The 25833-nt window shown below is 48.4% G+C and overlaps 1 protein-coding gene across 3 annotated transcripts in view; it reads left to right on the top strand.

Annotated features, from left to right (window-relative positions):
* Crcp (CGRP receptor component) overlaps positions 1-16058 on the top strand; it is a 55009-nt gene extending 38951 nt beyond the window's left edge. For 2 of the 3 annotated variants that reach the window (XM_063270985.1, XM_039089011.1), the window contains exons 5-6: positions 4441-4498; positions 14905-16058. In XM_063270985.1, the coding sequence (XP_063127055.1) occupies positions 4441-4498; positions 14905-15054 (208 nt within the window). In that variant the 3' untranslated portion in view covers positions 15055-16058. The remainder of the gene's footprint in view (positions 1-4440; positions 4499-14904) is intronic. The other variant, NM_053670.3, reaches the window with a different exon arrangement.
* The last annotated feature ends 9775 nt before the right edge of the window (positions 16059-25833 follow it).

Genomic DNA, 25833 nt, shown 5'->3' with positions numbered 1-25833 from the left:
TGCGGCTGAGGAAATGCTGCTTGCTAGGCAAGGTGTGGAGTTGGGGATTGGCCTGAGGCTTTTCTGGATCAGTCTATGGTTTGTTTAGATCGTTTCAGAAAAGTGGAGATATTCGAAGGTAGACTACTGAAGAGCAGGGTTCACAGGATTCCTGGGGTAAACTAGAGACATCCAAATTCATACCAACACCTCTGGGAGGACCATGGCTGGAGAGACGGGGCCGGGGTTAAAAGCACTGGCTGCTCTTGCTGAGGACCTGGGCTTAGTTCCTAGCACCCAGAGGATTCAGCACCTCTAGACTTCCTGGGAAGGGCATGCATGCATGGATGTGTATTGTCTGGTGTCCACAAAGGGAAGAAGGGGTGTCGGAGTCTCTGAAATAGTTCATGTCGGCACTGGGAACCAAACCTGGGTCCTCTGCAAGAGCTCTTAGTCAATGGGCCATCTTTCCAGCCACACTCTTCCAGTCTTTTAAAGACATTTTACTTGTATTGAAAAGCGGAAGGGCCCAGAGGATGGAGCTGTCGTCCTGTTACCAAGAGGGTGGAGGGATTTAAGGTCATGGTGAGGAGGGCACATAAGAAAAGTGCCCGGGAGGTGAGCTTGGCAGTGGTGAGGGTGGCTCCCAGGTTTCTGACTGTCGGTCCTCCAGATTAGGAGGAGATTGAGGAGCTAGTGTGCTGGAGAAGAAGTCACAATGGCTCAGATGTGTTGACTTCAGAGCATCTGGTGTATCTGCGTGGAGATGTGTGGGAGGCCCTTGACCAGAGAGGTCTGAAGCTCAGCTCACAAAGCTTGGCAACATGGATTCTCCATCAGAGCCTGCAGCAGCTCTTGAGATTGTGCCTTTGTATGGGGACATCCCTAAGAGGCTTGGAGGGGAGGATGACAGACACGAGGACAGTCAGAAAGACAAGTGGACAACAGGAAAGGGTGGCGCTGTGATGTACAGGAGTGCAGATCAGAGGTTGGTCAGGGCATCATACGGTCCTGCAGAGGAGCCCAGGGTCTGTGAATGGTAGGCAGGAGTCCTAGCATCCCCACCCCCTGTTTGCCCAGAACACTCTCGGCTCAGTGCAAAGCTGCCCTTTCCTCTTCTCTGCGTATGCTCTCCTTGGTGTCTCTCTCCATCTTTTCTCTCCCTCTTGCTTTCCCATGCTGCTGTGGACTGAGCACAAGGCTTCCCGCATCTGAGGCCAGCACTCCACTACGTGAAACCTCGTTTGTTGAGTAGATGGTTATAAGTGTTTTGGGGGATGCTGAGGCATAGATCTTGACGACGTGTGTGCTGCCATTGTTAGTACCTGCATCAGTGGCGAAACTGTTGTGGGGCCGTTGTCTTGGTGAATGTTTCTGCTGGAAGCATGTGGCTAATGTGAGCTGGGGTGGTTGAGTAGCGGGAAGCGTGGACAGGTCCGTCCTTCTCGGTGTCAGTTACAAGTGTTTCCTATTTGGAAGCCAGATGGAAAGGAGGCAAGTAAGTGATGATAGCAGCCACTCGAGATGTGAGGTGTGGCCTTTCGTGACCCTCATGAGTGCTCTAAGTGCTACTCTGGTTTGTTTGCCAGTCCTGAACCTGAGGCTGGGGAGGGGTGTGGCTCACACTGAGGCTGAGGAGGGGCATGGCTCACACTGAGGCCGGGGAGGGCATGGCTCACACTGAGGCCGGGGAGGGGCATGGCTCACACTGAGGCCGGGGAGGGCATGGCTCACACTGAGGCCGGGGAGGGGCATGGCTCACACTGAGGCCGGGGAGGGGCATGGCTCACACTGCTTCCCAAAACCCTGGCTAAGGCAACTGTGGTGTGTCTTTTCATCTTTGTCTAGAGTCATCTTAAACTCCATTTGTGTTGAACAGAACTAAAAGATGAGTTTTAGTCCTTCGATGGACTGAGATGGAAGTGTGGGACTCATCACCTGGGTAGGGATGGTGAAAGCGAAGCCATTGCTCTCCCTTTGAAGTCCTGTCCCTGGAGCTGGAGAGGTGGCTCAGTGGTTAACAGCATTGGCTGCCCTTGCAGAGGACTTGGTTTGGGTTCCCACCGCTCACATGCAGCCTCATAACCATTTGTTACTCCAGTCCCAGGGAATCTGATGCCCTCTTCTGGTGTCCATGTGTAGTGCACATAACACACATGCAAACAAACGCCCACACACTAAAAGTAAGATTAAATAAACCCTTAAAGTCCTTCACCTTTTAACCTTCAGCAGTGGGCTGTGGATCTCTAGTGTCAGATGATAACTGCTGTAATCCTGATAGGAGGCAGAGGCCCGAAGATCAGGTATTAAAGTCATCCTTGGCCTTATACCAAGTTTGAGGTCAGATGGTAATTACTATCTGCAAAGCCCAGGCTGGCTCAAGTTTCACTATCCTCTCTCAGCCTGCTCAGTTCTGAGATAACAGGCCTGAGCCAGCCAGCCTGAGCCACCAAGCTGGCTTCTTTTTGTTTTACTAAGATAATTCAAATTCGAGTAACACTTTGTAATAGCTGCTTTTCTCTTTACTGTGCTAAAGCCATTTGAGAGAGAAATGCTGTGTCCATCATTGGAAGGCGTGTCTGTCATTGGAGGGCATGTCCATCATTAGAGGGTGTGTCCATCATTGGAGGGCGTGTCCATCATTAGAGGGTGTGTCTGTCATTGGAGGGCGTGTCCATCATTAGAGGGTGTGTCTGTCATTGGAGGGTATGTCTGTCATTGGAGGGTACATTCATCATTGGTGGGCGTGTCCGTCATGGGGAGAAAGTATGGTAGCCAGAGTCAGAGGCAGCGCTGGCATTGCAGCCTCCATCTGGACTCAGTGTTGGTGCTCGCTCACTTTCTCCTTTTTTATTTAATCTAAGAGCCCAGCCCATGGGATGATGGCATCCAAATCAGCCCACCCCCAATTGACCTCACCTAGAAACTACTTCATAGGCATGTCCAGAGGTATGTTTCCATGATGGTGATAAATCCAGTCAAGGTGACGACACATTGACCATCACATACTGTAACCCTAGCATCTGAGAATGAGGCAGAAGGACCAGGAGTTCAAGGTCATCCTCAGCTAGATACCGAGTTCAGGGTCAGCCTGTCATAAATAAAAATGAGGTGCCTCAGTGGGTGAAGGTCCTTGTTGACAAACCTGAACGCCTGAGTTTGGTTTTGGAATCAGAGAAACAACTGCAAGTTGTCCTTGGACCTCCACATGTGTACATGTGTGCTATGGCTTACACACACACACACACACACACACACACACACACACACACAAATGCACTAGATAAATAAACATTTAAAAATTCTTTTTAGGGGTTGGGGATTTAGCTCAGTGGTAGAGCGCTTGCCTAGCAAGTGCAGGGCCCTGGGTTCAGTCCCCAGCTCCGAGAAAAAAAAAAAAAAAAAAAGAAAGAAAAATTCTTTTTAAGGGGCTGGAGAGATGGCTCAGCGGTTAAGGGCACCAACTGCTCTTCCAGAGGTCCTGAGTTCAATTCCCAGCAACCACACGGTGGCTCACAACCATCTGTAATGGGGTCCGATGCCCTCTTCTGGTATGTCTGAAGACGGCTACAGTGGACTCATACACATAAAATAAATACATCTTAAAAAAATAAATAAAAATAAAATTTACTTTTAAAAGAAATCAAAACAAACCTGAGCAATTTATAATCTTAGTCTCAAAACTGAATTCTTAGTAATTTCTAAGCAGTACTAACCAATGAAGATAATCCACTTTTTTAATTGAATCAAGAAAACATGAGTTAAAAAAATTTTCAAGGTGTTGGGGATTTAGCTCAGTGGTAGAGCGCTTGCCTAGGAAGCGCAAGGCCCTGGGTTCGGTCCCCAGCTCCGAAAAAAAGAACCAAAAAAAATTTTTTTTCAAGTAAAACTTAGTCTAACAAATATGGGGAGTTCTGTCGTTGCTTTGTTTTGTGAGACAGGGTCTCGCTTTATCGATCAGGCTGGTTAACTTGCATAGCTCTGCCTACCTCTGTTTCACAAGTGCTAGGATCAAAGGCTTGGGCCACCGTGCACAGCAAGAGTCCTCTTTTAATGTTGTTGCTGTTGTTGTTGTTGTTGTTGTTGTTATTTCTCCGTTGTATGAGTGTGGGTGTGCAGTTTGTGGAGATCAGAGGCGGAACCCTCAGGGTCAGTTGTCTCTTGCCACCTTGCAGAAGTCAGGGATGGAGCGCAGGTCTTCAGGCCTGCAGGAAAGCCCTCTGCTGACTAAGCCGATTCAGTCCAATCTGGTTTTGAAACTCTTTAGGAAGCATTGCGCCTGTGTGCCCTGTAGGCTACAGGCACACATGGACCTCTGAGAGGCCTCTGCTTCTTCCTTCTTCCTCATTGCCGGGTCACGTGGCAGTGGCCCTCCAGCTCTCTTCTGAGAGTAACTTGGTCGAGCCCCAAACTCCTGCAGGGCATGAGGGTTTTAAGCAGTTTGTGCTTTTCTTTTGACAGAGCCGAGAAGCTTCAGCTGCTGAATCACAGGCCAATGACCGCTGTTGAGATCCAGCTGGTGAGTGGGGGAAGGGCCTGGACTCCAGGGTTGTTTTGTGGGTTGGAGACGCAGAAAGGCAGAGAAGGAACGAGCCAAAGCCTGCACACCCACCCCGTGCCATAAGTGAAGGGAGAGACCAGAGGCCTCTGCGCTTGGTCCCAGTTAATGTGGACACGAGGGAGTGGGAAGCTAGAAATTTAATTCCTTAAATGGGTTTGGCAGCCTGTGTTCTGATCTTCTAGACCTTTCTGACCATGGCTTGCCTGTGGGGGTTATAGCCAACCAGATGTTGCAGAAAAACATTAAACTCAGAGTGTCCCCACACCCACCTTTCCATGTCTTTCTTGCTTCCACATGTTTTCCTCTCCGGCCCTCTAAGCAGAGGCTCTTGCTCTAGCTGATAGCCAGTTGTCCCCGTCTTCTGTTGCTCCCACCTCTGCTTGTCTCTCTCTACTACACAGCATTAATTTCCGTCGCTGTCACACAATGCAGACTGTAGTCATTTCGTCCTTCTCCCTGCTTATGACCTCTGTAAATGCCTGTCTGGAAGGATGTCCCAGTCAGCCCCACTGGCTTCGAACCCATGATTCCACTCCCCTCAGCCTCCCAAGTGCTGGGATTACAAGCAAGTGTGAGCACACCTGGCTTACATATCACTTTCTAAAACCATAAATGTGGTTTCATTTCCCTGCCTAAAGATATCTAGCGGGGCCACAGAATATATAAAGTTCAAGCAGCAGCCACAGTGTAGAGCTTCCGCAATGGTGTGTGGAGATGGAGCAGGGTTGCTCTAGGGAGAAAGTGAAGATGAGGGCCTGGGAGAGGCTTCTCTCACGAGCTATGTGGCAGGTTCCTCCGGTTACATGGCCAGAGCACCAGCAAGCAGTCCTACCACCGCCAGAAAAGACGTTGAGAAATGGTAACTTGGTTTCCAGTGCTTGTAGCTCTTTCCTGGGCAGTGGTGGTGCACACTTAATCCCAGCACTCAGCAGGCAAAGGCAGCAGAACTCTGAGTTCCAGGACAGCCAGGACTTCAGGGTTGGTGGCGCATGCCTGTGATTTACGTTGTAGAGGCAGAGGCTAGAGGATGGCAGTGTGAGGTCAGCCCAGGTCACATAATGCATCCCTATCCTGAAAAAATATACATAATGAAAAACAAGAACAAAAGCAGTCAGCTCTTTGTAAAATTTACAAAGAGTATAGAAGTCAGTGGCTACAGAATGTCTATGATCTTCAAGAATTTCCTATTTACAACATTTCAGAGGTTATAATGTACTTAATTTTTGACTAAAACCTTTATTGTCTTCCTAGAGTTTTTTCCTATCCTTCTGAATGTACCCAAAAATTAAATTATGAAAATTTTCTTCCATTCTGGGGGGGCTTCCTGGGGACTTGGCCCCTATGCTAAACTCAGGTCCCGACTGTATGTCCTCATTGTTCTAGACAATGAGATTCAGCTTACAGGAGAGTAAGATCAAGAAAGCAATCCCTGTCCCTGGGTTAAGGACCACAGTTGGGTGTCCTCCAGCTTTAATCAGCACCATATGCTGCTCGTTGCTGAGTGGCAGATGGAGACATGAGGATTAGCCTGGCCCCATCCTGAGCCTGTGGAAAGCTCTGGGGTCGCTTAGTGAGAGAGCTGATACGGAGTGCTTCAGCCACGTCAGACATGTTCCGAGAACCTAGTCGGTGTCACTTTCAGTGTTGGAGGAGGACCAAGATTCTCACCTTTTATTCCAGCGAGTGGCTCATTGGGGTCTGATCGGGGCCTTGACATTGTTCCCCTTCCAAGCTGTGTTTCCAGAGACAGAGATGAGAGGGGGCTAACTAGGGGAGTAGGTCCCAAGGTTATGGGAGCACAGAGGGCCCCCAAAGCCATCTATAAGCTGAAGACCCTAAGGTACTAGAAGAGTGACCCAGTGCGGGTGTGAAGTCCTCAGTACCAAGGAAGCTGACGGTTTAACAGTATGAAGCCTGACAGGGCCTGAGGGCCAGAGCCTGAGCTGGGGTGTCCTCTGGGGACACACTTGGGGGAAGAATGGTGCTGTCCTGGCCCCCACCACGCTGACGGCACACACCTGTGTTAGAAGTAGACCTTCTACATCAAGTCCTTTACCCCACACACAGGCTTCCAGAGACAGCACAGACGCACCCAAAACCTATCCAATTGACGGGGTATGCTTTAGGACACAGTCTGGTTGACTAAAACCACCCATCACACCCAGCAGGAAGACTGGCGTGGTGTTTCCTCAGGGCCTTCTCCTTCTACAAACCCTTGTTTCCCTGTGGCTAGACCATTTTCTAGTCAGAGTTGTTTTCCCTCCGCTAGAATTGGCTGCAAAAGGTAGCAAGCCCTTTGCCAGGGCTGAGAGCATGAGGAATGAGGGCTTCTCAGACGTTGGAGAGCAGAAGACTGGAGAGCTTCTCTGTAGTAACTACAGCCATGTGTTCTCCCCAGACTCAGACAGCAGCTGTACCACCCATGCTTGTTAGAATTCAGTTGAGAGCAAGAAGTGCCTCCCTGGGGTTTGTTGTGGTCCTTTGGTGGCTGTCCACTGACTGGGAGGCTCTGTGAAGAAGTGGGCCTACTGTGTGAGTCCAGCTTGCTGTGCTGTAGTCGGTTTGGGACAGTCCTGGAGCCCTCTGTAGGTGTGTCAAGAAGCCCTGTGACCCCAGGTCATTGTCCTGCACGTTAAGTTCCATGGCTCACTCTGCATTCTTCCAGGCCCCATCGGTGCTCGCTGTAGGCTTCACTGCAACTTAGTCCAGGAAGTTCACGGTTCAGAGGCTCCGTGGGCCGCTGGGCCAAATAGCCAGAAGTTATCCCAGTTGCTACAGTGGCTGGGTTTGCCTTATCCAAGATGGATTCTGTGTTTAGTCTTGAACCTTCTCCCCAGGATATCTCACTTAAGGCCACATTTCACATATATTGTAACATATAGATTAAAGTAATCACACACTGTTTTCACTGTTTTTGGTAAACAGTGTTTTTTTTTTTTTTTTAACTGCAACCTATCAAATGAGGTCAGAAGTACAGTTTTCTATCTAATCATACCTAAGGAGATGGCACGTTAGCACTCAGAAGGGTTCCCCAATTCTTAGGTAGTAGGGAGGGAGAGATGGCTCAGTGGGTAAAGTACTTGCCCCACAAGCTTGAGGACCCGAGTTCAAATCCCCCAAGCCCACATAAAGCTGGTTGTGTAGTGTCTGTAATCCTAGGGCTCCTCTAGGGAGGTGGGTGGCAAAGAGAGGAGAGTCTGTGGGAGTCGGCTATCCTGACATACATATGCAGGGAACAACGAAAGGAAACCTGGACTCACGTAGGTGAGGACCATTCCCAACGTTGTGCGCGCGCATGCACACACACACACACACACACACACACACACACACACACACACACAAGGTGGCATACACATGTGCATACATACATAAAGATTAACAACTTGGAAAAATGAAAGAAGCTTTAATGTTCTTTAGGGTTTAAAACCTTCGATTTCTGATTAGAGCCGCTTGGCCTTAGTTAGCTTTGGGGTCGTGTGAGGAAAGCCGTGTGCTCGGGCTGGCGGCTTCCCGTGGGGAGTGACTTGTCTGGCAGCCTCCAAGGATTAAGAGAGCTTTGTATATGCAGAGATCTGTCTTTCCCCATGAGCTGGCTGCTGGCACTTGGGGTTTTCCAGTCTCACTTGCCTTTCCTTGTGAACAGCTCGCCCGCTGGTACAGGAGAACATTGAGATGGGGCCTTGAGCCTTTCGCCTGTGTTGTGGGGGGAGGTGAGGCACGGTGTAGTTGTTGATCACCACAGTGGTCCAAGAGGAGTAATTAAGCTTTCTTTTGGAAGAAAAGATTCTCTTCTGAGTGTATATCATTTAGCACACTGCTGCTTGGGTTTCCTTCTGTGCCTGAGAACTGAGAATCGTATGTTTTAGAACAGCTTCCCAACTCTTGAGGATCGCTGAGGATCTGGTTCTGATAAAAAGGCTGCTGCTGTTACCAGAGCTGGTGGAACTGGAGAGCTATTGCCCCTTTGCTCCAGGCACACCTCCTGACTCCTGATTGGCATGGCAGCCACCAGACCTAGAGGCTGTGATGAGGGCAGTGACACTGGTTCTCACCTGCCAAGGAAGGCCTCAGAGGGCCCCAACCCAGCTCACCCCAGAGGACTCCATCCCGCTGGACAGCTTCGGTATTCTAGAAGGAGCCGGTATGGAGCAGAGAAAGCTGTTCTCCGAGTGCCGTGCCTCCCGTTACTCATCCGCCCGTGTCTTGGCTTCAGGCTTTAGGGCTCTGCACTTTACCCCCTCCCAGAAGCGCCCTGGTCAGGATGGCTCCAGCGTGGCTCCTCTGTTGTATGGTGGAGCTCTCCAGAGATGCTTTAGCCAGGTTGCTAATTGGCCGTGTTGGCCAGTTACTCGTGAGCTTACAGGCTGGGCTGATCCTCCTACCCCTGCCTCCCTAGTACTGGGATTTAGGCATGTACCAACATACCTATATAAATGCATTTTTTCAAGAATTGTTTCTTTTCTCTTTTTTTTTTTATTATTTTAAAACATTTTCTAACATACATTTTGATTGTATTCGAACTTCATGTTCTCTCTCTTTCAAAGGAAAAAAACACAACCCCAGGGTTGGGGATTTAGCTCAGTGGTAGAGCGCTTGCCTAGGAAGCGCAAGGCCCTGGGTTCGATCCCCAGCTCCGAAAAAAAGAACCAAAAAAAAAAAAAAAAACAAAAACAAAAAAAAAAAACCACAACCCCATGAAACTTAAAATAACACAAAAACCCCCAATAAGACAAAAGTTACCAAACTATACCAAAAAGTATGGCAAACATGGAGTCTGCTTTATGTTGGCCGTACTCCTGGGCGTGGGGCTGGCCTGGAGTGTGACTGATAAGCCCAGCGTCACTCCATTGGAGAAAACTGGTTTTCCTTTCCCCAGTAGGTTTTCAGTTGCATAGTCTCTTGATCAGGGGCTGGACTCAGCGTGAGTGTCCCCGTCCCCTCCGCCCTCTTCTCCATGATGGGTTACCCTTGTGTGTGCAGGTCTCGTGTGTGCGACACCATCTCTAAGTTCTTAGGTGTATCTTTCTTTGGTGTCCTCCATCACCTCTGCTCTGGGAATCTTCCCTGTGCAGCTCTTGAGCATAGGTCCCTGAGCCTTGATGGGAGGGGTTTGATAAAGTCATCTCATTTAGAGCCGAGCGCTCCAAAACCTCTGACTCTGCACATTGTCCTGTTGTGGGTCTCTGTGTTCATTCCCGTCTGTGGCGGCAAGAAGAGGCCGCAGATGAGGCTTGAGTGCTGTGTTATCTATGGGTGTGGCAGCACGTCGTTAGGAGTCATTTCATTCCTATGTTCCCTTAGCAGAATGGTTGCTATGTTTCCCCAAGGACCTGTGCAGTCTCAGGTCCTTCGCCATGTTAGCCGTGTCACCTGGACCCCATCTCATGGAGTGGATCTTAAATCCAGTCAGCAGACAGTCGGACCCTCCCACATCGTCTGTGCTATTCTTATGCCAATATACCCAGAGCACAGGTTCCATGGCTGGGTGATGCGAATGCCTGCTTTTCTCCTCTGGCGTGTGTGTGTGTGTGTGTGTGTGTGTGTGTGTGTGTGTGTGTGTGTGTGTGTGTGTGTGTGCGCGCGCGCCTTCTAGCGCTGTGTATGTGAGTCAGTAGGCGTAAAGCTTCTAGTTGGGCACTAGTTCTGTTTCTCCATCCTTGGTAACATAGGTAAGTGGCATCTTCAGCAATAGGGCCTCCCCCTCAGGTTGTGGGGGTAACAGTGCCGCTAGAAATACCCTGTGATTTGGGGGACCTCTTTGACCCATGACTTATCAAGAAGTAAACCGTTCCTGGCACTGGGGTTTTTACTTGGTCACATATGATGTCTACTTGGGAATTTTTTTTTTTTTTTTTTTTTTTTTTTTTTTTTTTTTTTTTGGTTCTTTTTTTCGGAGCTGGGGACCGAACCCAGGGCCTTGCGCTTCCTAGGTAAGCGCTCTACCACTGAGCTAAATCCCCAGCCCCGGGAATTTCTTTATAATGTGTATACATTCTAGGAAGCTTCTCTGCTAGCAGGCTTCCGTGTGGGCTTTCAAAGGGTCTGGTGTTAATTGTCCCTCTCCATATTCCTCCCTTCCCTGCCCTCCATCCCCATTTAATCCTCCTATTCTGGTTCCTCCTTCATCCCTTTTGTTTATGTTTTGTTTATGTTTTTTGGGACAGGGTCTCTCCATATAGCCCTGGCTGCCTTGGATCTTACTGTGTAGACCAGGCTGGTCTCAAACTCATAGAGATCTGCCTGCCTCTGACTCCTGAGTGCTGGGATTAAAGGCAGGTGCCACATGCCTGTCTCTTCTATTTCTCCTTCCTTGGAGGACCCCTGCCTTCCCCCTGGTTACTTACTAGCAGCCTAATCTCTGTGGGCATTGTAAATAAAAGACATATTAAAGCTTAAAGGCTAGTGTGCGCATATGAGAGAAAACATTCCGTGTTTGTCTGGGTTGCCTTACCTGGGATGATGGTTGTTTCTAGCTGTATCCATTCCTATGCAGAGTCCTTGACAGCTGAACAATATCCCATTGCTTCATTATCTGTTCATCAGTTGATGGACGTCTTGGCTGTTTCTGGTTTCGGGCTGTCATGAACAGAGCAGCAGTGAACATGGATGAGCAAGCGTCTCTAGAGGAAGACGAAGAGTCCTGTGGATATATGCCCAGGAGTGATGCTGGGTCATAAGGTCTGTCAGTTTTCCCTTCTGAGGAAGCTCCGCACTGATTTCCACGGTGACTGTATCCTTTGCACTCCTGTCAGCGACGGAAAGCTGTTCCGCTTTGCTGCATGCTCACCAAGCATCCACGGTCATTCGTTTTCCAACTGAGGCGAGGGGGAGCCTCAGAGCAGTTTTAGTTCGCAGCATTTCCCTGATAGCCGAGGGCGTTGTCTGTTTCTTCAATAAGCGTTCACAGACATTCAGGTTGTGTCTTTTGATCTCTGTTTGGTTCTGTACCCCATTTTAAAATATTGGGTGTTTTCCTGGTCTTCAGTCTTTTTAGTTCTTTGCATGTTCTAGGTCCTAATCATCACTATGTATAACAGATAAAGAATTTGTGTACAATTAGTAAAGATTTGTCTCCATGCCGTAGGCTGCTGCTTGGCTCACATAATGGTGTGTTCTCTATTGCCTTTTAGCTTCCTGAGGTAGCAGTTACTAATTGTTGCTATTAATGCCTCTGGCATCCGGTATCCTGTTGAGAATGTTCTTTCCTATGTCGATGGAGGCGAAGCCTATGCCCTGCTTCCCCTCCGTCAGATTCAGACTGTCTGGTCTTACGTCTGCCCTGTAACTGATCCCACTTGGAACTGAGTTTTGTGCAGGATGGTAGGTCTGGATCTATTTTCATTCTTCTACATGCACCTATCCAGTTTGATCAGCACCACTTCTTGAAAATACAGTGTATATTTCTGGATTGTTTGTCAAAGTCAGGTGTCTGTTGATATGTAGAATTGTGTCTGCATCTTCAATTCTATTTCATTGATGAACATGTCTGTTTTTATGTCAGTACTTTGCTGTTTTTATTATTATAACTGGTCTTGTCTTAGTCCGATGGGTTTGCCCTTATATGTAACTTGGTTTTCCCCTTGTAGCTTTTAATATCCTGTCTTTGTTCTGTATGCCTTTTGTACCTGATAGGTGTCTCTTTCTTTAGACTGGGGAATTTTTCTTCTATAAGTTTGTTAAAAATAACTTTCTGGGACTTTACACTTATTATATGTAGATTTTGAGTTTTCATAATGTCCCAGACTTCCTGGGTGTTTAATGCCTAGATTTTAATTTTTGAAAATTTTTTTAGATTTAGCTTTTTATTTGACTGAGCTACCCATTTCTTTTATCTGGTCTTCACTAAGACGGTCATTCGCATCCTCTTTAAGGACCTTGAGCGTATTTATAATTGTTACTCTGAAGTCCTTGTCTTTTGCTTCAGTGACATTGCTTTTCCCAGGGCCTGTTGCAGTAGGTTTCTGGCTTCTGGAGGAAAGCGTATTGTCTTGGTTGCTCGTGTATATGGAGTCAGGATGCTGCCAGTGCTTCTCGGTGTAGATATTTGGTCTTGCCTTTAGTTGGTGGGTGCTCTGTTCTTAGTTACTGTTGCCCCTGTCTTTGACCTAGCCAGCTGTAGTGGCTGTGGGGTCCCTGGTAGATAGCATGTTTGTGGGAAGTCACAAAGGAATGGTGGTGTGCCCTTGGGACTTGGCCTCACAGTGCTGTCCTAGGGTCCCCCTAGTTCTTCCCTGCTGCCCCTTCCGGTCATTCCTTCTAAAAATTGGTTCACGTTCAGTAAAGAGGTTTATTCAGGCTAAAGATGTGTGGCTTAGCCAGTGCAAAGTCTTGAGTGCCTTTCTTGGCACTGGACAAACCCAGTCTGGTGGTCCAGTTCTAATAATCTCAGCACTTGGAAGGTGGCCACAGTGAAATTAGAAATTCAAAACTGTATCCTTACTATGTGACAAGTTTGAGACCAGCTGGGCTACTTGAGACCTTGTCTAAATTGGTAAAGCGAAAGAACCTTAGAAAATAGCTTTGCTCAGGTCACTCCCTACGTGAACACCCAAAGCTATTCTCTAACTCTGGAAACCACCGGGCAGAGTGGAGGTGTTGTGTGCACCTGGGGTGTGCTCTTGGACATATATCTTTAAATGAACAGCACTGTGTCTGTGAGAGGAGGCAGCCAGGATTGGAACCTGTTCTTTGTTTTACTTCCCTACATTTGCCAGGGTTCTTTCTGTGACACCCTTTGTATCAGAGGGCTGTAAGGAAACCTTCATCTAGGAAGTGCTTGTTACATGCCCGCGTCGCCACGTGAAGCTAGTCTTTGAGTACTTGATATTGCCTTTAAAGATGTATTTTTATGAGGGTGGAGAGGTAAGAGCACAGCTGCTCTTCCAGAGGTCCCAGGTTCAGTTCCCAGCACCCACTCGGCTCATAGCCATCTTTAACTCCAGTTGTAAGGGATCTGATATGCTCTTCTGGTCTTAGCAGGCTTTAGACACACAAGTAGTACACATGTAGGCAAAATGCTCATACACATTAAAAATACAAGTAAATTAAAAATCAGAAAGAGTTAGTATTTTCTATTTATGTGTACATGTGCCTGTGTCTTGTGTGTGTGCCTGTATGAGTGTATGTGGCCTGCAGAGGCCAGAGGAAGGTGCTGGCTTCCTTGGAGATGGAGTTGCAGGTAGTTATGAGCTGCCATGGGTGTTGGGGACCCCACCCAGGTCCTCTGCACCAGCAGCCAGTGCTCTTAAGCCCTGGTTAAGCTATCGTCTCTTCAGCTTCTCTTTTCCTTCTTGTCAGACTCCTGTTCTGCATTCTTCTGAGGCAAGTGGGGCCCTGTGGGGTGTGTTAGCTGACTTTCTCTTGCTCTAACAAAATACCCGAGACAATCAACTTACAAAGAAGAAAGGTTTATTTTGCCTCATGGTTTCAGATTCAGTCCAAGTATGTATGACCCTGTTGCTGTGGGCCTGTGACAATGATCATGCCATGAACTGCTCACCTCGAGAAACTAGAACCAAAGAATAAAAAGGCCAGGGTCCCAGCATCCCCCATCCCTCCACCCCTGGTATCCTTAATCCTCCCTCTAAGCCCCACCTACTAGCAGTTCTAGCAAACCTTCCACACACAGCATTTGAGGGACGTTTAAGAGCCAAACCACCATGTTAGCTGGCGGCTTTCCGCCTGGGAATGCCAGGCTGAGAGTCCAGTTCTGCTTCTTGCTAAGATTATAGTGAGTGTTGTAAGATTATAAAATTCCTAGTGTGGCTCCAGCACACAGAAGCCCCTACAGAGTTCTGGTGAGTGCCAGGGAAGGAGAACTAGTCAAAGATAGAAACTGTGTATCCCACGAGAGCAGCATCCAATGAGTGGGTGATACCACTCCAGTGACAGAGGTGCTCATTGTGAAGTCCAAAAGTTTACCTAGGGCCATGTCACACACACTCCCCCCAACCCCCAAAGGTGAATTTCTTTGCATTTCCGACATAGTCACATATGGATGGGGACGGAAGTAGAATAGTTAGATTTCCCTTCATCTAATGAGAAACAAGGTGGGCATGGTGGTGGTGGCACACCCTTAGCTCGGGGGGTTGAGGCAGGCAGATTTCCGTGTTGGAGACCAGCCTGGTCATAGACAGAGAGGCAGATGGACAGACAGACAATCGGCTTCACTGACTCATTTTGTGATTCTGTGCCTACTCTGGCTTGAGCTGGGATTTGAACTGGTTTCATCCTACTGTGGATCTTTGATGAGGCCCAGGCTGGCTCAGGACCAAGTGCTGGGCTGCTGTGGCCTGTATGGCTGGGGCGGGCTGTGATGGGAGGCTTACTCCTAAACCCGACACGCATCCTTTCCCTTGTAGATGGTGGAAGAGAGTGAAGAGCGGCTCACGGAGGAGCAGATTGAAGCTCTCCTGCACACTGTCACCAGCATCCTGCCTGCAGGTCCAGAGGATGAGCAGAGCAAAAGCACTAGCAATGACGCGGCAATGGAAGAGGAGGAGCCTGCATAGACATCTGTGGCCATTATGACACAGCTGGCCAGGTTGTTCGTGATGCTCAAAGCCACAACAGCCATTTCCTGGACGTTCAGAGAACTGTTTATTCGGCCTGACCCCTCTCTCAAATATTCCTGATCTCAGGATTGGTTGAGAAAAAAAATCACAAAAATAAGATGAAAAGAAATCTTTGTGCCTTGGGTTCAAGAAACATGGGGTCAGAGAAGGGCAGAGGGCTCGAGATGGGGCAGCATGGCTATGCAGCCCTCTGGGTAGAAAGGCTTGTGTGGCCTCTGTCGCACTTGTACACAGTGGGGAGCTATTCAGGCACTTTGATGACTGTGTTGTAGGCAATGTCAGGCACCGCCATAGAATGGAGCTGGGGAACGACCTCAGACGGTCTCGAGCTCCCAGAGCTGCACACAGCTGCTCCAGGGGAAATGACCCAGGGCTTAGCTCACGGTAGAGGAATGTCCTCGGCAGAGCAGGAGGCAAGGAAAGGAGATAAGAGGAAACTGCAGTCTGAGCCCAGCCTGGTGTACATAATAAGGAACACACATGTGAATATACCTAACACACATGCGTGCCACACACACACATACAAAGAAATTAGTCCCTTTTCTGTGGCAAACCCACAACTCTCTGGCCTGGGTGAGAGACAAGGAAAAGGCTTATTTTGACTCCTGGTTCTGGTCCAAGGTCAAAGGGCATCTGGGTATGGCCCTCTTGTTGCCAGAGTGCTCAGGTAGCATTGGCTAACACATTACAAAACATGAGAAGCGTTTGTTTGTCTTCAGAGTCTCTTGTAGCCCACATTGACCAAAGTTCATTCTGTCTGAAATCGTCAGACACTTTCTGATTCTTTGGCCTCAGTCTCCTTAAAGCTGGGATTCAAATATATACCACTCACTTAGGAGGCAGAGGCCAGCCTGGTCACACAGCAAGTTCCATGCCAGCCAGCGTCACACAGTGAGACCTTGTGTCATAAAAACAAAAATAAATAAAACAAAAAACCAAAATAGTGTGTGTCACCATACCTGGTGTGTATGTGTCTGTGTGTGTGTGTGTGTGTGTGTGTGTGTGTGTGTGTGTGTGTGTCTGTGTGTGTGTGTGTGTGAACGCAGTGCTCCCGTAGGACAGAACAGCATGGCGGTTGGATCCCCTGGAGCTGGAGTTAAACAGGATCTGCCCAAGGGCTGGGCAGTTTACTTGGTGCTTTGCACTGAGACATTTCTCCAAGTCACAATAGGATCTTGCTGTGTGGCTCAGACTCTAGACTTCAGGCAAGATAGGCCTGACCTCCCATACATCGTTCTGTCAGGCTCTGGCTACCAAAGTCTCTAGTAGGGAAGAGCAGTGGTTAGTGACTCCCTTAAGTGTGTCCCTGAGTCACCAATGGAGACACTGAAATGTGGAGACATCGAGAAAGGAGCAATGGCTTGAGGACTCAGCCAGCAAGCTGCAGAAAAGGGAGCACATACCCCAGGACTATCTACCCGCTCCAGACTTAGGCCTCACAGGCTGGGACCAGGCCTAGTATCAAGCCTGCCTCTCTGCCGGGGAACGTCCCTGAATACTTTTGAAAGCCAACGAAAGGGATTGTTTGCTGTGGCCAAACACCATGACCAGAAGCAACTTAACTTCCAGGTTACAGAGCAGTGAGGAAGTCAGGCAGGAACGGACACAGAAGAACACTTATCGATTTCTCCCTCCTGGTTTGCTCACCTAGCTTTTTTTTTTTTAAGTACCTAGGACCACCAGCCTAGAGACAGCACCACTCAGAAATGAGCTAGGCCCTCTGTCAATTATTAATTAAGAAAATGCACTACAGACCTACATACAGAAAAATCTTATGGGGGCATTTTCTCAATCGAGGTTCCCTTTTCTTGTATTAAGTTGACATAAAGCTAGCTGGCACAAGGGTTGAGCAGGCAACCAGGGCTGGAGGCAGTGGCATGCTGGGTAGCTGTGTTCCTCATTCTGGAGTCAGTTCCGGGATGCCTAAAGCTTCATCAGTCACCTGCATGTCTTGGTCCTGGTTGAGTTGGTAATTTTATTTACAGAACCAGAAGCTCCAAGTTGTCCTTCTGCAGGGCCGGGTTGGGAGAGCCTGGAAAGCTGGGGGGGGGGGGATTACGGGTAAATATTCCAATTCTTCCCCTCGTGAGGGCCTCAGCTGAGAGAACCAGAACATGCATAGTCAGGGTGGGGTCCTGGGGCAAGGAGCCAGTGTCCTGAGTCATAGAGGGCCTAGGGAGTCAGGGCTACAGCAAGGCACACAAAACCAGAACTGCTGAAGGAAAGCCAGGGGCTGAACTGGCGTGGAGGAGGTCAGCAGCTGTAGACAAGGTCACAGAGAGGGGCTGCATCAAGCGTGGAGCCAAGAACCAACCTGGCAAGGCAAGATCTCGGACTGGGATGGGAGAGGCTGACCCGTGTCTACATCCCCAGAACCGCTAGCCAGCACTCGGGGTGGACAGTGGTCTGAGCCTATTGGCCCAGGGCTAGGAGCGCTCAAGACTAGGAGGGAGCACCAGATGAGGTGACACTCAGGCTCCGTGGAGAACGTTCTGCTCTCCAGCTACCGTGAAGCTCATCCAACAGGCGCCCAGGGCCAGACAGACCTACTCCTTGCTCCAGGAAGACCCAGCTTCCCTGTTTCATCAGCTGTGGGACCTGATGCTGCAGCTCCTCTGTGGCGTCTCGGCTGCCCCCTCCTCCGCTTTGGAAGAAAACTGTGATCGTCAGGACCCTTACTCCCAGACACTGTTATACGTCATAGCCTTTTGTTTTCTTTTTAAAAACGTGGAAACAGGGGTTGGGGATTTAGCTCAGTGGTAGAGCACTTGCCTAGCAAGCGCAAGGCCCTGGGTTTGGTCCTCAGCTCCGAAAAAAAAAAAATGGAAACAAATTTATAAAATGTGATAAAAATATAGGTGATATACAAATAAATGCACGTTTTCCCTGAATTGCATGCACGTGCGAGTGTGTGTGTGTGCGCGCGTGTATGCAAGAGTGTCCCTAAATTGTGCACGCGCGCATGTGCGTGCGCGTGCGTGTATGCGTGCGTGCGTGCGTGTGTGCGCGCCCGTGCATGTGTGTACACTTGTGCACGTGGAGGTCAGAGGGCAACCTCAAGTGGGTTCCTTGGTAACCATTCACTGTGTTTTTAGCCACAGCCTCTCACTGGTGTAGAGGCAGTCAGTCTACAGTCCATTGTCTGCCTCTGGAGTTCTGGGATTACAAAAGTATGTTACCACCTAGGGCTCCTTTTTTGTTGTTGTTGTTTGTAAATTACATTTATTTATTGGCGGGTGTGTGCCATGCATGCATATGACTGTCAGAAGGTCATCCTTAGCTGTATAGTGAATTTGAGACTAGGAGACTAGCGCCAACATTTTTTTTTTCACTAAATTATTTTGGTTGTTCAAATTGCCTCAGATTTGTTAGTAGAAACCCCCTCAAAATATCTCCTGGGTTCCTCTGGCCTTTAAGAAAAAAACAAGCAAGGGTTGGGGATTTAGCTCAGTGGTAGAGCGCTTGCCTAGCAAACGCAAGGCCCTGGGTTCGGTCCCCAGCTCCGAAAAAAAAAAAAAGAAAAAGAAAAAAAAGAAAGAAAAAAACAAGCAAACAAACAAGACCAAAATTCTGTCCTTAAAAAAAAGAAATCACTTTGTGACTTTTTGATAAAACCCAATGTCCCAACTGTATCCCGTGCCATTTCTGGATTAAACCACCTTTTTCTTCTTTTGTTTGTTTGTTTATTTGTTTTGTTTGTCTAGTTTTGAGAAAGGGTTTCTCTGTGTAACAGCCCTGACTGCCCTGGAACTCCCTCTGTAGACCAGGAAGGCATGGAACTCACAGAGATCCACCTGCCTCTGCCTCCTGAGCATTGGGATTAAAGGTGTGCACCACCATTCCTGGTTAGTAGTGAATGGTGTTCAAGGTCAAGTTTAAGTTTTGACATCAATGCAACTAGAAGGTAATATAGGGGTTTTTTTCTGCTTAAGATTTATTTGTTTGTTTATTAATTTATTTTATGTATACCTGTATGTCTATGTCTGTGCGCACACGACTGCAGTGCTCTTTCTGGCCAGAAGAGGGCATCAGAGTCCTTTAAGATGGCGTCTGGGTAATCGTTAGCCACGTTACATGGTTGCTGTGAACCAAAGTTGCTCACATGCTCTTGGAGACTGAGCCACCTCTCCAGCCCCTTTACACATTCAGTGTTTTGGTTTTTCTTGAGTCAGGGTCTCACTATACAGTCCTGGTTGGCTTCAAGCTTGCAATCCTCCTGCCTCCGCTTTTTAAACCCTGAAATTGCGTGTGCATATTACTACACCTGATACCCCCATTCCACATGTGTCTTCCTCTAAGAACCCTGGCTTCCGACTGTATCAACACGTTAACTCAGTCCCCTGTCCTGTCTAAAAAGTCTCTGACTGGATTCGTGTGCCCTTGGGAACAACAGAGCCATTTAAAAGAGCTTAGGGGCTCCTGGGGGGGTAAAGGTGCTTCCTTCACAAACGTGGCCCCCCACCTACATAAAGGTGGAAGGAGAGAGCCTACTCCACAGAGCTGTCCCCTGAACTCTACGTACCTGAGTCACAGTCACCAACACAGAACACAGAGTGGTAAATAAAACTTTAGTTTTAAAATCAAGAGTTTCGGCTCGGCATTGGTGAGGCACGTCTTCATCCCAGCATTGGGAAGGCAGAGGCAGGTGGATCTGTGAGCCTTTGAGGCCAGCCTGGTCTATGCATAGTGAGTTCCAGGCTGGCTAGAGCTATGCAAAGAGACACCCCTCCCACCTCCACCCCCCCCCTCAGCCCCTATCCCGCCCCACCCCACCCTACCCCACCCCCGTCTACAAAACCAACAAGAAAACAAAGAATTTTGGATTTGTTATTGGTTCCTCTTCCTTCCCATCATACCCTCTGCCCCCAGCTGAGGGTACAGAGTCAAATAACTTATTAAGTTAGTAGAATTTATTCTTTAGGAAATTTAGTGTGGCTATAGAAATAATTTGAAACAAAACCGATTTCGTTGTATGTAATCTGCCTCCAATTCTTGCTTTCTTCCGTTCTTACCGATTTTAATCTTTTTTTGTTCGTTTAATTTCAAGACATTGTAGCCTAGCCTGTTCTAGAACTTGCTAAGTGCTTTGTTATGCAGCTCAGGATGTTCATTTAATATCTTCTGGGAGTTATTCCATCCAAGCTCATAGAAATACTCACTTTGTGTGTTTTGTCTCCTTTTGTCTAGTTGGTTTTGTTTTGTTTTGAGTGGGGTTTTGTGTATCCTCGGCACCTCAAACTTGCTGTGTAGCTGAGGATTAACTTGAACTCCCTCCCCGCCCTGAACTCTCTGAAGACCAGGCTGTCCCTGCCTCCTGAGTGCTGGGATTAAAGGCATGTGCCACCACCGCCCCGCTTAACTTCCAATCCTCCTGCCTCCACCTCCGGAGTCTAAGATTGCAGGCTCGTTCACTGTGTCTGCTTTACAGATTGCTGGGATTCCAATCCAGGGAGTCCTCCCAGATGAGCACTTTACCGAGCTGCAGCCCCAGCCTCCAGATGCTGAATTTGCTACCAAGTCCTGAATTTGCTACCAAGTGAATGACCCACACTGTAACTACCAAGTATCTATAACTACAGTTCATGTGGCTGCACCCCCTTCATCGTTTCGGTCTGCTCCCTGGGTCGGAAAAGACTTCTCAACACACATCAAAACCTCCTGCAGCTAGTTTACACAGAAGAAGCCCTTGTTAGTGGGAAATGGGGAAATTCAGAACCACCTGCAACTGAGCCTCCAGGATCAGTGCCCAGACCACATTGCAGAACCGACCTGATGAGGAAACCAGTATGCTCACCCCAGAGCCTGCCCACAGCTGCCAAAGCCACATATGTCCACTACTGTCACCAGCACTGACGTCACTGTGTCTGTGTAGGAGTCGTCCTACAGCTCTTGCCCACCCTCAGCTCTGGGTGTACCTTCCTGCCATCCTCACTGAGGAACACATTCCTCATTTATTCTATGTAAGCACACTGTAGCTGTCTTCAGACACACCAGGCGTGGGCATCAGATCTCATTATAGATGGTTGTGAGCCACCATGTGGTTGCTGGGATTTGAACTCAGGACTTTTGGAAGAGCAGTCAGTGCTCTTTAACCGCTGAACCATCTCTTCAGCCCTCTCATTTCTTTTGAGACAGGTTCGCATATGGCTCGGGCTTGCCTCAAACTCACTATGTGATCAAGATAGCCATGCACTCGTGGTCCTTCTGAAAGTGAGATCTAATAAATGCTTTGGCTGGATTCCCCTCACAGTTGTCATTCCCCTCTCCCCTCCTTGGAATCCCAACATCCCAGTCTCAGGATAGTTTGGGCTCTCCTTTGTGGGAGCTTCCCTGCCACCGCTTTTAGCGTTTCGCCAAGTCTAGAGTTCGTGCAAGAAATCATTCAGCGGTGGGCGGGTTATAAGACAGGCGAACGCCCTGGAGGCCTTTGCTGTAAGATTCTCAGGTATGTTCTTTGTGTTACATGGTTTTAAATAAAGTTTTCCGCACTGTGGATGAAACCTGGGGCTGTGCACACGTAGGTGAGTGCTCTGCTCCTGTCTGTATGCTGGGTTCTGTCGTCCCTCAGAGTACCAGGTAGATTTCACCATTTGAGTGCAAGCAGGGCTGGAGCCGAACTTTGTGGATGGGAGGGTCTCAACCTTATTGCAGGATGGAGTGAAAAAGAGGGCAGCCAGTGTCCCCGGACAGCCCGGCCGGAGCGTTGAAGATCCTTCTAGAGCCAAGCGTGACACTGATGCTTGTGCTTGATTTGATTATGGTCTCCCAGGCCAGGTTCTCCGGAGTCCTTAGATGCTCTTTCAACACCTAACCGCTCTGGTGGCGCTTTACGGAGTGTGACGTCCTTGAGCTTCTGGGCGTGGCTGGGAGGGAGTTTCCCGTGTAGGTTCGGAAGGTAGGAAGACCCACCTAGTATGGATCGCACCATTGCCTGGGCTGGGGCTCTGAACTACACAGAAAGGAGAAAATGAACTGTGCACCAGTGTTTGTCTCTGCCTGCTCCCAGATTAGGTGAAATGGACCCTGTGCCTAATGCTCCTGCCACCGTGCCTAGCCTTCCCACAGCAATCTGCCTACTCAAACTGGGAGTCAGAATAAATCCTTCTGTTACTTAATTGTCTTGTGGGATTTGGTACCAGCAATGAGAAAGGTTAACTTAAATTACCGGTCTTTATCTCCATGGTCTTTTCCTAAATAATGTCGACTAGGCTCCAGATTTGAGTGGATGGGATTAAAGTGTGTGTGTGTGTGTGTGTGTGTGTGTGTGTGTGTGTGTGTGTGTGTGGTCTATATTACTTATTATTCTCACTGTTGTGACAAAACCACTCAAGGGAAGGTCTATTTGTCTCAAAGACCGGGTTCAGTCCATCTTAGCTAGGAAGTCATGGTCTGGCTTACCTACAGCCAGGAAGCAGGGAAAATGAATACTGACTTAAATCATGTTTTACTCAGCCGAAGACCTCTCAACCCAGAAGATGGTGCTGTCCATATTTAGAGTGAGCCTTCCCTCCTCAGTGAACACAGACTAGAAACCGTCACGGATGCACCCAGAGGTTTGTTTCCAGGGCGATTGTAAATCCCATCACATTTGAAATAAAGATTAAACACTACAGGCTTTAAGCCAAGGCACACACTTAGCCCAGCACTTGGAAGCCCCAGGGGAGGAGATTAAGAGGTGGAGGCTAGCCTGGAGTACAAAATGAGTCCTGGGGCAACCTGAGCTACTCTGTCTCCAACCAGCCAACCAACCAACCAACCAACCAACCAACCAACCAACCAACCAACCAACCAACCAGAAAACCATCAACAAGCCAGAACGAGGTCTGGAACCAAGGGTGTAGTTACAGCCCTGTAACCTCACAGTGCTGTGTGTGACATATGAGATCAGTTTTTAAAGCTGCCCCGTTTTGTGTCACAGTTTTGGATGAGAAGAAATCCATGGTTGGGTTTCAGAAGCACGGGGGAAACAGGGTCATAGTTGGATGATGGGGGTGGGTCTCCAGTCCTGGAGGAGTGTGATCTCTCTGGCAGGGACGGTTGCTGGAGTCACCTGTCCTCCTGAGAGCTGGCCACCATCCGAGGGCACAACTTTCCCTCCAGGCTTGCCCAAGTCTTCAGTGTCTTCCATCGGGAAGAGCTGGAGAAGGGAAGAGGGCAGGGTTTCTTGGAAAGCGATCTGGCCTGCATCAGCGCTAATGAATAAAATGTGTCACTGGCCATCTAGAACTTAAATTCCAGCAGTTCTATTTCCAGTTCTGGAAATCTGAATCGTTTCTACTCCAGAGAATGTAACCTAGATACAATTGCCCAGAATGCTTTATTGGCTCTGTGAAACTCTAAGGCGCTCTCTCTCTCACACTCTCACTCTCTTTCTCTCTCATTCTCTCACTCTCTCACTCTCTCTCACACTCACTCTCTTGCTCTCTCACTCTCTCTCACACTCTCTCACTCTCTCATTCACTCACTCTCTCACTCTCTCTCACTCTCGTTCTCACTCTCTCGCTCTCTTGCTCTCTCTCTCACTCCCTATCTCACTCTCTCTCACTCTCTTCTCTCTCACTCTCTTACTCTCTCTCTCTCTTTCTCTCTCTCTCTCTCTCTCTCTCTCTCTCTCTCTCTCTCTCTCTCTCTCTCTCTGTCTCTCTTACTACTCTACCACCTAATCTCTTTTCCTTTTCCTTCCCAAGTGATGAGATTGCAGGTTGGCCATCACACCTAGCTTCTGTTGTTGGTTTTGAGACAGGGTCTCCCTAGGAAGATCTCTGAAGATCTTCCTGCTTCAGCCTCCTGAATGCTAGAATTATAAAAATGCACAACCATGCTCAACAGCGAGCTATCACCTACCAGTCACTTACTGCTCCTCTCTCTCTCTCTCTCACTCTCTCTTTCCCGCCTCTCTCTCTCTCCTATCTATCTATCTATCTATCTATCTATCTATCTATCTATCTATCTATCTATCTATCATCTATAATCTCTATCTAACTTCTATCTAATATGTATCTATATTATTTATCAATTCTGTTCTCTATGTTATCTGTCAACTATCCCCTTTCTATTTTTTCCTTTTTTTTTAAATATTTTATTTATTTATTATATATATGAGTACACTGTAGCTGTCTTCAGACACACCAGAAGAGGGCATCAGATCTCATTACAGATGGTTGTGAGCCACCATGTGGTTGCTGGGATTTGAACTCAGGACCTCGGGAAGAGCAGTCGGTGCCCTTAACCACTGAGCCATCTCTCCAGCCCTTCCTTTTTTTTTTAAAGATTTATTTATTAAAGTACACTGTAGCTGTCAGACACACCAGAAGACATCAGATTCCAGACGGTTGCGAGCCACCATGTGGTTGCTGGGATTTGAACTCAGGACCTCTGGAAGAGCAGTCAGTGCTCTTAACCTCTGAGCCATCTCTCCGCGCGCCCCCCCCCCCCGCTTTCTATTTTTATGTATCATATATACACATAAAATAAAATAAATCTTTTACTTCTTCTTCAGGAAAACATCCAATGGTGAATGATGCTGGTGCAGTGGGAGGGCCGGGGGTCCCAGGATTAGGAGGCCGCAGCGACTTCTATGGAGGATATATCATCCATCTTAGGGGCTGTATGGTCAAGGCCGTGGGGCTCGTGGAGGTAAAACTGAAGACAAGGAATGGATCCCATCACCGAGCTGGCCCGCCGGGTTAAGGACATGAAGATCAAGTCCTTGGAGGAGATCTCCCTGTTCTCCCTGCCCGCTAAGGAGTCTGAGATTACTGACTTTTTCCTGGGTGCATACTCGGGCTGGCCAGCGGACCAGGTTCAAGGCTTTCATCCCTATTGGGAACTGCAGTGGTCAGTTGGTCTTGGTGTTAGGTGCTCCCAGGAGGTCACCATTGCCGTCTGAGGGAACATCACCCTGGCCAAGCATTCCATTATCCCTGTGTGGAGAGGCTACTCAAGAGAACAAGATTGGCAAGACCCACACTGTGCCATGCAAGTTGACAGGCCACTGTGACTCTGCACTGGTGCGTCTCATCCCTGCCCCCAGAGGCACTGGCATTGTCTCTGCTCCTGTCCCCAAGAAGCTACTGATGATGGCCAGTATAGAAGACTGCTACACTTCAGGCAGGGGCCGCACTGCCACCCTGGGGAACTTTCCCAAGGTTACCTTTGATGCCATCTCCAAGACCTACAGCTACCTGACTCCCAACCTCTGGAAAGAGACTGTGTTCACCAAATCTCCTGATCAGGAGTTCACTGACCATCTTGTGAAAACCCACACCAGAGTCTCTGTTCAGAGGACCCAGGCTCCAGCTGTGGCTACCACAGAAGGGTTTTTATACAAGAAAAACAAATGGATTAAGTCTTAAAAGTCTTTTAAAAAATAAACTTGTATGTTATGCATAATCCTTATAAAAATGCCAATGTATTCTTTCTTCCTTTTGGGGTTTTGAGTCAGGGCTGCATGCTGCAGCTCAGACCAGCCCAGAACTCACGATGTGTATGTGAATTCACAGCAATACCACTGCTTCCAGTCCTGGGTGCTGGCACTGGAAGGGCACCATACATGGAAGGGCTCAGCGGTTTTCCTAATAGAGGTCAGCAGATGACTTGTAAGTTTATGAAAATACAAAGCAGGGACCTGGGGAGGTGGCTCAGTGGGTAAAGCACTTGCTCCACAAGTTCAAGTCTCACTTGTTCCACAAGTCCAAGACTCTTAGTTCAGATCCC

The sequence above is a fragment of the Rattus norvegicus genome, chromosome 12, assembly GCF_036323735.1.
Source record: "Rattus norvegicus strain BN/NHsdMcwi chromosome 12, GRCr8, whole genome shotgun sequence".
NCBI lineage: Eukaryota > Metazoa > Chordata > Mammalia > Rodentia > Muridae > Rattus > Rattus norvegicus.
Note: the sequence above shows the minus strand (reverse complement) of the source record. Positions and strands in the feature narration are given on the sequence as shown.